We start from the raw sequence: 10,677 nt of genomic DNA on the forward strand, positions 1-10,677 counted from the left end.
CTTAGAACACAATGTGACTCCTAGGAAGTGCTTAATATTTATTGGTTATTATTATTACCATCATCCTCATTATCGTCATCTATGGTCTCTGAACCTCTGCTTTGTGAAATGGAAATTGTAGTTTTATCATGGTATTATGGCAATGTCTACTTAAAATACTGAGCATAGTCACTGGCATTTACCATATGTATTCAAACACTAGCAGCTATTATTAAATAATTAAAAATGTTACATTAAAAAAAACTCTACTGGGACTGGCTACTGGGTCTCCGTGGGTGGGAGAGGATATTTTCTCCTCTTCTGATGTCCCTCACATTATCCAATGGCTGTTTCAGGTACTCTGAGTACCTGGGCTACCTAATAAGTACTTGCTCAGTTAATACGTAATAAAGGTAGGGTTTATGTCTGAATATTCCTGCAAATGGGTGAAGAATGGGAAAATATAGGGGAAAAAACATAATCTGAGATCTAAATTTGGTAGGTTGATTACATTTTAGGCAAGTAAACCATTTTTCCAGATTGATATGATTGAGGTTCTGAGTCCTAGCCAGCTCATCTGCTTCCAATCTTCATACACTAGTTTATTTTACCATCCGCTAATTTGCAACATACACTGATACACTTTTATTCAATGCCCTGGTATTCTGGGACTTTTCCTATGGCTGTGCCGTTTTTGCTGATTGTTCAGATTTCCAGCAGAGCGATGATTAAGGATGATCAAGGCCTAATTAGAAAATGTTTGACTTTGTACTTTACAAAGATTTCGTGAAAGCTATGGTAAGTCAAAGAAATTTGAAACTACTTGCATGACCTTGGGCTAGTTTCGCAAACACCTTGAACCTGCAGTTTCTTCACCTTTGAAAGGTGACGATTATAATATTTCCTAAAGTTGCCATGAGGAGCAAAAGAGGCATTGCTTGTAAAGTACTTAGCACAACGTGTGACCTATAGTAGGTACTCCATAAACATCAATTTCTATTTAAAGTCTTCCTTTTTTGTTCTGAAACTCTACTGAAATATTGCCTAGGTCATTAATTGAGAATTCTTAATTGAGAATCTACTGAAATATTGCCTAGGTCATTAATTGAGAATTGTTAATTGAGAATCTACTGAAATATTGCCTAGGTCATTAATTGAGAATTCTTAACATAAAGGCAGTCTTTTTGTACTGTTTTGCCATGCTCCATCAGTGTAACACACTAAAAATAGATCCCACTTTGGAATCTGAATGTAGGGATCTGTTAAAAGTCATTAAATGGCACGTTTCAGGTCTGTGTACTTCATTATATATAAATGTTAGTTAACAGAAAGAAGAACCAGAAACAAATAGGAATTCTAGCTAATGGTGTGAATGGTGAAGTATTGAGGAGAAATAGATGGTGTGAGCAACTTATTTTAAAAGCATGTGAAAAATAAGATGGTTTTATGAGAAATAGGTATGGAATAGTAAATATAGTAATATGTGAATTATGGGATTTAAGCAGTTGGTTTATGGCTGTTCACTATATACTTCTTTTAACTTTTCTAGACGTATGAAAAATGTTATAATAAAACATTCGTGAAAGAAGTGAGCCTACAATACTTAGGAAGGAAACATTTATTTATTTCATAAAGAGCTATTCCAGATTCTAACAGAAATACAAAGAAGTAAACAATACTACTGCTGACTTAAGGAGTTCACAGTGTAGGTGGGGGAGATAAGACTTTTTGAAAATTTAGCCCAAACTAAAAGGTCCTAATGTCAATTGGATTATGAAGCTGAGAATTTTCCATGTGTGACTTAGCCATCTCCAGGAGTTTTAGAGCTCGTACTGAGGTCAGCAAATTCTTTTGTGCCAAAAGCATTGTCTGTAAGATGAGGAAATTAACAGGCCACGTATATAGTTAATTCTTTTCACACGGGACCTTCTATTTATTAAAATGCACATTTTCAGGTCTGAAATTTCACAGTGGGTTTTTGTCATTATGCACTTGCTCAATCAACAGATTAAAAATAGACTGTCATTCGTGTTCTGAAATACTTTGGTGTTAGAAAGAGGGCTTCATTCTCAAGAAGGTTAGAAGCCACTGATCCAAACAAAAGTGCTCTCAGAGTTTGGAAAAAAGAGCTCTTCAGCTTGCTGAGGTCTGGCCAGGCTTCAAGAAGGAGATGGAATCTGAGCTGAGTGTTGGGAAATGGGTAGAATTTGAATAGGTTGAGAAGAGATGGAATGCATTCTAAATGAGGGACCAATCTGAACAAAGGTAGGATAGTTTGGGAGACTGTGAAGAGACCAGTTTAGCTGAAGAAGGAATTGATCGTAGATAAGGTTGGAAGGATCAGCTGGAGACAAACTGTGGAGGACTCTGAATACTAGACTGAGGAATTTGGACTTCATCCTGGAGCCAGTAGAGAAGCCACAGAATATTTTGAGCAAGGGATTGATATGGTGAAAGTGTTTTAGGTACTAATCTGGCAGCAATTTCAAGGATAGATTGGAATGGGGGAGAGATGAACAGTAGTCCAGAGGCTCATGCAGTCTGCCCAGATTTTGTGTGTCAGGAATCTGAGCCTGGGTGGCAAGAATGAGAGTTTCAGGAGGGGAAAGTGAAGTTTCAGGAGACATCTCAAAGGAGCCGCCCTCCTCTACCATGTGGCATTTCTTTTACTAAAAAGGGTCAGTGGGTCTAGACCTCTACAGAAGCCGTTGCACACTGCTGCTTCAATATGGTACACATGTCACACTTGCTGTGAATAACAAGTTTTCAAATTGACTAACATTTCTTATTGGCCATGTATACAGTCAAACTCTAAGTTTAGTCTATAGGTGTTGATTTGACTTTCCTGAGGTTGTATAAGGTATGATATTTCGAAAACCTAATACTTTTTCTATTTTCTACCCTCTTTTAGGCAAAAGAGGATGGCCCTAGCTTTAAAATTTTGGTGATCACCAGATGCCAGACTATAGAACCCCAATAGTCACACATAAAGGCACACCTCATTTTCCCAATGGGAACTAACGAAAGGGAAAAGCACTTGTTTCATGGACATATACGTTGTTAGGTAAAGAACAAATAGTTAAATGGCTCCTTACAATATTTAATTTATTAACTCAATTCTGTGTCTTTGAAGTGTCCTATAAAATCTATAAATTTTCAGATATTACTGTTTCCCACTTTCATACTTCATGCGGTAATTTTAGTCACTCTCTTCACATAGGCCTTTGGTATCTGGTATCCCTTACTCCCATCTTTTTCAGTCATTTGACCTAGTTTCCAAAGACCTGTGTTTCCACTTCTGCGTCATGGTTTGAGTAAGCATACTCATTAAATCTGTGAGTGATACAGCCATTGAATCCAAACGATAACCGCACATTATGGTGGCTGTGTATTTATTTTGTCCCACGAGCTTATATTTGTTATCTGTACAGCATAGTTTTGTGCAGTGTAGCTTTTAAAAGAGTTCTTTTAAGGCCTATTTATAGCAATAGCTAAGATTTGCCTTTGGGTGGATATGCCCCATGCATTATTGTTAATTTATCGCTCTTTCGAAGGATCCAGGCAGGGTCCTCTTTTAATATACAAAAATTCCAATGGTTGATACTATGTTATGTTAGTGTGTCTTCTCCAAAGAGTACTTGGTTCAAAACAACTTAATGACGTGCATCCTGCAACTGAGAGGCTTTATAAGCACCTGCACATAAGTTGATTGAGTGATAATTTGGGAGGAATAAAATGTCTCCTTATGTTTGAGCATACATAATATAAATTGCCCTATGCAATGTGCCTAGTAGTATGAAGTCAGTTGTAAGTCAGTTGTACATTTTTACCTTTATTTATTCCCTCAATGAATATTGAGTTCCAACTATGTGTCACACATTGTATCAAGTTCTGTACAGCTACAAAAATATGTAGTTCTTACCGTAAAGACATTTATAATATATTAAAATGGATAAGGCTGAAACGTAAAATGAGGTAGAATAGGATGTATTTTCTGAAGGAGGTATAAATTCCCATTTAGTAGCTCATGGAAAAGAAAAATCAGTCCAGAGTAGTAGGTCAGGCAAGACTTCACAAAGCAGACAGGACTTTGGTTCAACCTTTAAGGAATTGTGTAATTTAGTCAGATGGAAATTTATAGAATGTTTAATGTTGGAGAGAAAGACATTAGCAAAACCATGGGTTTGAGGATGCGTTAAGGATCTCAGTAGGCCAGTTTGGTATAAATGTTGAATATATACAGTCCTGTGATTCATGACCTGTAAAATGGGATAATGGTGTCACACAGAAAAGTTAGGACAATTAGATGTAACTGTGTATTTTATAATACTGTTATATTCTTGTAAGTTAGTATTTGTTAAATAGAGAAGTAAAGCCAAAAAAAGGAAACAGTTTGGTGTTAGAGTGTAGGGGGGTGGGGCTTAAAAACACGAGAAAGGGATGTAACTTAATAGCTTAATTCAGGAGAACATGGAGAGCTAAAGACCTTAGAGCAAGGAGTGACTCCCTCAAATCTAAGCTATGGAGAGATCAGTATCTCTGCTTAGAGTAGAAAGAGCAGGGGCTGAAAGGCCAATTATCAACTTTTACAGGAGAATAGATATAAGATAATTAGGATAGTGGCTGTGAAATTAGCAAGAATGATTGGGAAAGATTATAGAGTGGTGGCAATTATAGATGCGGCAATAGGGTGCGAAGTGAAGGGATCTGGGAGAAACTGGGGTGAAAAGGAAACTTTCATTCTAGATGACATGACCATTACAGAGGGACAAAATGAATATTTTATGTTGGAGTAGGTGGAGTTTCACCCTGATCCAGGTGAGGGTGTTCTGTAATTGGGATGTGGTTCTCATGAAAAAGATGTGCAGGTAGATAGAGATTTGGGAGTCCTGTACATGAAGATGATTTTTTTAAAAATGTGTGGCAAGGAAAGACTAGAGAAATAGGTAAGAATGGCATAGAATTATAAAACCACAGAGCAGGCAAAGGGAAGAAAATCCAGAGAACAAGAGAGATACGAAGGGGAAATGGGAGAATGTTGCGTGTTGTATTGGTCAATGAAAAAAAAAAAAAGAGGAAAGCCCATTCTGTGAAAGAATTAAGGAAAATCAGAATTGGGAATAGTTTGACCTGGGCAATTAAAAAAGTCCTTTCAGTAAAATAACAGCTATAAAGAAAGGGATGATAGAAAGGACTAAAGACAGAGTAGGTGATCCAGATGATCTACTCATCCAGAGTAGATGATCCAGGCAGATTTGTAGGAAACTTGGTGCTGAAAAAAGGGAGAGAAGTCTCATGGTTGAGAAAAGCCTTTTAAAAATTAAGGGAAACCTGCTTTTTTATTATAGTGGACACATCATGTTATATGAGTTTCAGGTGTACGACATAGGAATTCGACAAGTCTCTACATTATGCTGTGCTCACCACAAGTGTAGCTGGTATCTGTGACTGTACAACACTATTAAAATACCAGTGATTATATTCCCTGTGCTGTACTTTTTATTCCCCTGACTTATGTATTCCATAATCGGAAGCCTTTATTTCCTACTCCCCTTCATCCATTTGGTTTATTTCCTTACTCCCTTCGCCCTCTGGCAACCATCAGTTTGTTCTCTGCATTTATGGGTCTGTTTCTGCTTTGTGTTTTTGTTTCTTCTTGTTTTTTAGATTCCACATGTGAATGGAACCATATGGTATTTGTCTTTCTCTGACTGACTTATTTCACTTAGCATGATACCCTCTGGGTCCATCCATGTTGTCCCAAAGCAAGATCTCGTATTTTTTTTTTTATGAGTAAGTAATACACACACACACACACACACACACACACACACGTATATACACATACATGTATATATACACACATATTTATACGTATATGCAGTTTTGATATGTGTGTATATACACATAATGTATATATGCATGTATGTATAACACATAACACATCTTCTTTATCCATTCATCTATCCATGGACACATGGGTTGCTTCTATATCTTGGCTGTTACAAATAATGCTTCAATAAACATAAGGGTGCCCTATGTTTAGTGTTTTTGTTTTCTTTGGGTAAATACCCAGATGTGGAATTACTGGATCATATGGTATTTCTATTTTTAATTTTTTGGGGAACTCTCATAACTGTTTTCCACAGTGGCTGCACTAATTTAGATTCATACCAACATTGCACGAGGGTTCCCTTTTCCCATATCCTCACCAACACTTGTTATTTGTCTTTCTGATTCTAGCCGTTCAGACAGGTATAAGGTGATATCTCAGACTTGTCTGTCTTTGTTGGTAGAAAAGAAGTAACCTCCTGAGATGGAATTATTGAGGATTCTGGGAGATCACATAATAGAGTTTTGTGGCAAAGAGTGTATGTAAGTGGCAGTAAGAATAAAAATGTAAAAGGTTAAATCCTACTACAGGAAAGGAAACCTCCACTGAGATTAACCAGTAGGAATCAGAGATGTTGCAGGAAGACCACAGAAAGATTGAATGTAGCTTTAACATGCTTTATCAAATAGTTGGTTATGGCATGTACTGAAGAGGATGGGGCATGAGGTGAGGATTGGAGGCTTGAGGTAGGTAGAAAAGACTCCATAGAAACTATTTCAGGCACAATAAATGGAAAAGGGATGGTCAAGAAAAAGGATGAGTCAAAAGAACATGGAAAGCATACATGTTAGCAAATTTGGTCAGTGGGCAAATTGTGGCCTCATCTTCCATGCTCAACAATCCAGAATAGCAGTTGAAGAATGAAAAATAAGGACTTGCCAAAGCGAGGATTAAAGCCTGGCGAAAAAGATGCTTGGTACGAGATAACACAGGACTCTAAGGTAGCAGCTCTTGGTTCCAGACCGGGCTGGTGAAGTTGGAAGGACATGACATTCTCATGAGCAAGTCTAGTACCAGTGCACAAATGAAAAAGGTAGTAAGGATCCATAAAAATTAATGCAAAGTACCTGGTTTAAAGTAGGGGCTGAAAGTATATTTGCCACCATCATTAGTGGTAGCTCCAAATGCCTTTCTCCTGGGAATACTACCAGGGAGCTATCTCAGATGAAGACTGTTAAAAGCACCAGCTTTGGAATTATCAGCTGAATTTCAATCTAGCTTTGTTATTAACAGTATGAAAAGTTATTCAACTTCTGTGTATCTCAACTTCCTCATCTGTTAAGTGGGGGATAACATACTCAGGAGAGGGTAAAAAAAAAATGCTTAGAAATCATTTAGCTAGGTCCAGAGGTCATACTTTTGTAGTCACTTTATCATTAAAGTATCTCTTTTAATTAGGAGAAATCAAAGTCTTTCTTATGGGATACAATCTATTATATATGAGCTTCACATTAAAGTTAAGTTTATCCTTTGAAAACTAAATTAAGAATGTAAAGTCAAGCCACTTGCCTAAGAGCCAACGCAAGGCCATTTTCCTCAGGATGGCCAAAATCAAATTCAATCATACAGTAAAATCAAATCAAGGTAACTTGAATGTAACTTAAGAAGGCAGGACTAATGATGATTATAGGAGAAAACTTATAAAGTAGTCCCTCCTCATCTGTGGATAGTATGTTCTAAGACCCCCAGCACATGCTTGAAACCATGGACCGTACCAAACTCTACATACAAACTATGAATCCTAACTGCATTCCTGTAATGTAGGGGTCATTTAAAAATTTTTGTATGTGAGATAATTAAGATCAGAGCTCAAATAACTTTTATAAAGTCTTAAAGCGGATAACTGGATTCTTTGACTCCAAAACCAAAGCTCAAAGATGTTGATAGATGAGAGTTTGTGGCAGCCCTGGAGGGTAGCACGTTGCCCTGTACAGTACAGGCCTAGAGAGCATGACTGAGCAAAGGAGTTGCAGGGGGGAGGGGGGCAGTGGGTTGTGAAGATGAAAGAGGCAAAGGGGAGTTTCTGAATAATTAGAGAATATTTAAGGACCTACTCAGGTCCTTAAAGTATCAGATAGAAGATTGAAGACTGGAGTGATGAAGACAGATTCTTGAATGGGGGCAAAAGAGAATAAAAATTGCTGTTTTCTACCAGACTGAAATCCTGTAATGAAGGAAAATGTACAGTGGAGATAAAAGAATCATACAGTTACTTAGAAGAGAACAGAGGATTCATAGAGTTTTCTTTTCAGATAGGTGGCTTAGATGGGATGATTGTTCTCAGATGTGACACTACCTTAAATCTGTAAGAGTTAAAAATTTCAAGAGGTGGTATTTAGTTTTCTAGGAGTTAAAAAAAATTGAGCCTTGGAGAGGTGATCTATTCTGTAATCTATGGCATATTTATAAATCCGATAGCGCGAGTGAGGATGGGTAGTTTGGTGGCTGGAGATCCCTCTTGTCTTTTTAACTTTCTGGAGGGTGTATGCTTGGCAACAACAACTCAGGAGGTGGTCTCTCTTTATTTGGCTTTCACTCAGAAACTGTTTTACATCACAATAAATCTTCAGTCTCTTTAGCATTGGGTCCCTGGTGATCAAAGTATTCAGTTCCAGTACCTGATAAAATCATGAGTATCTTGGTAGTTACTTTATATACATCCTCTTCTTTTCAACAGTGAGCCTTTTAAAAAAAATTGGACTCATTAGGAAAAGGGAGTCTTTATTCCTTAGTATATAGATGAGTATATTTGAACAATGGCAGAAGCTAATGTACTTGGGGCCTAAAAGAAAAAATATTCTCCTCCTTTCCTTCTTCGTTTTAATGGAATTTCAAGTATAATTTAATGTGTCTCCTGGGAGTGAAAGCTATATTCGATTAAGCTAGTAATATGGAGAATAGCTAGAGTAAGTCTTAGGGGTATAAGAGTGGGAGTGGTTTTGGTATAGTAAGCTCTCGCCAAGTAATTTTATCATCCAATCTGTAGAATCCTAGATCTTAGATTTGGTAAAGATTTAGAAGTAATGTGGGCTAACACCCTATGCACTGGAAAATTTTTTCTTCACCGTTTTCTCAGGCAAGTGAATGAGGAGCTTCTACTTGAGATCCCCTAGTGAGTGCATTAGCCTGGGAGTGTTCACACTCTAGGAGGATCTGGACTGCTGGGGTTTTACTTCCCTCTATATACACCGTGTATGGCACTGTGCCTCAATTTCCTTGCTTTGTTGTAGAGTAGTGCTAATTGTTGAGAAGTGCCACATATTGTCATTTCTTCAAGCCTTGGGATTGAAAACATGCAAAAATAATTCCCATTTCTGCCACTTACTGTGTGACTTTGGACAATTTCTTAGTCCCTTTGCTTTCAATTTTTGCATGTGAAACAAGACCGTACCTAACTAGGGAGCTTGTAAATTGTGCTCTGAGACCTCCTTGGAGAATTCTTTAAAAGGATTAATCATGACGTCCATAGTCTGACAGTAGGAGGCACTTCATATGACCTGTTCCCCTTGGGCCTGATTGTAGTCTTTGATCAGTATATGGTATTTGATTTGGAGTTCAGATCCCTGTGGTAATCTGTCCAGTACAGGGTGAAATAGAGCTATTGCTTTATAGGTACAAGGTGCTGTATGAGTTGTTCTTTCAGGGAGGAAAGCTAGGATGTGGACAACTGGGTAGGAAATTTTGGACCTGTGTACCAGTAGTAGAGGACCTACTTTCCACAACCTAGGGGAGTATAATGGTTATGAAGAACAAGATCATTAGGTTGCCTGGAGGTGTGAAGAGAAAAGGGAAATACAGGCCTGTGTCAGAATTTAATAGCATTAACTAAGACTTCTAACCCCAAACAACTGGTGGAAAAATGAAAACTTCAGTGACACTATTGTTTGGTCTACACGAAAACAATCTGTTGCAGTGATTCCCATTAGACTTCCTGGTTTTATTTTTCATGTGTTTAGAAGCAGCCTAAATAGTTAATTTTTTGTAAGTGACTATCTGCTGCAACTATTTATGTTATCTATTTGAAAACCACTCATTATGTATTAGTAAAAGATTCAAAGGTCAAAGAGGGTGAATTTATTTGCCCGATGTTTATAAGAAATTGTCAATGTTGAGAGAAGGAAAAGCTGCATTTTCTCCATCATTCTTCCCCATCTCAGAATGTTTTTACTTGTAAGAGAAGCCACCCCAAATATTCTCTTGGTAGGACCTTCGTTTTGGGAAACATGTTATTGATTTTTAAGTAGCCCCTAAGATCTTATTGCCATCTTTCTGGAAACCCATTAGTGGGGGTGTAAAACTTCCACAAAGTGGGCTAGGCAAATCTCAATGATAGCACTTCACTAGTTGTTTCTAAGGAAAGCAATAATACTCTCTCTTCATTTTTTTTAAAACCTAAATCTGAGGAAAAAGGCAAATGTTCTGAGGTGTCTGGCTTTTCCGTTTGATAGGGGTCAATAATACCATGACTATGTCAGTGGAGTGGATTGCTTTCAATAACTCACAGCATAAGTCTAAATGTTTTTAGTTTACAGCCCCAAGGGGCTTTACTAAAGATCATATATGTTTTTGACAAACTGTCTGCTATTGGTTTTCTTTTAGAATGGAAAACTTAATTTCTGCTTCATTTACATTTAGTGTGGTTTTGGTACCAAGTACATCAGATATTGATAAATTGGCAGCCAGATACGACTGAGTGGTTGTAATGATCCATTAAATTGAGCACTCTGTTTTTCAGCTATACTGGATAGCTAGGAGTAGTGTGTGTGTGTGTGTGTGTGTGTGTGTGTGTGTGTGTGTGTGTGTGT

At 37.5% G+C, this 10,677-nt stretch overlaps 1 protein-coding gene across 11 annotated transcripts in view; it reads left to right on the forward strand.

The window, feature by feature from the left end:
- The window catches only part of EYA1 (EYA transcriptional coactivator and phosphatase 1), a 172,793-nt gene that overhangs the window by 18,315 nt on the left and 143,801 nt on the right, over positions 1–10,677 (forward strand). The window contains exon 1 of one of the 11 annotated variants that reach the window (XM_040487617.1): positions 1,165–1,269. The exons of the other annotated variants lie outside the window; for them this stretch is intronic. Coding sequence (XP_040343551.1) covers positions 1,179–1,269 — 91 coding nt within the window. The 5' untranslated portion in view covers positions 1,165–1,178. Of the gene's footprint in view, positions 1–1,164; positions 1,270–10,677 lie in introns of those variants that run through there. 11 annotated transcript variants of the gene reach the window in all.

The sequence above is a fragment of the Herpailurus yagouaroundi genome, unplaced genomic scaffold (assembly GCF_014898765.1).
Source record: "Herpailurus yagouaroundi ecotype Mexico unplaced genomic scaffold, PumYag 165, whole genome shotgun sequence".
Taxonomy (NCBI): domain Eukaryota; kingdom Metazoa; phylum Chordata; class Mammalia; order Carnivora; family Felidae; genus Herpailurus; species Herpailurus yagouaroundi.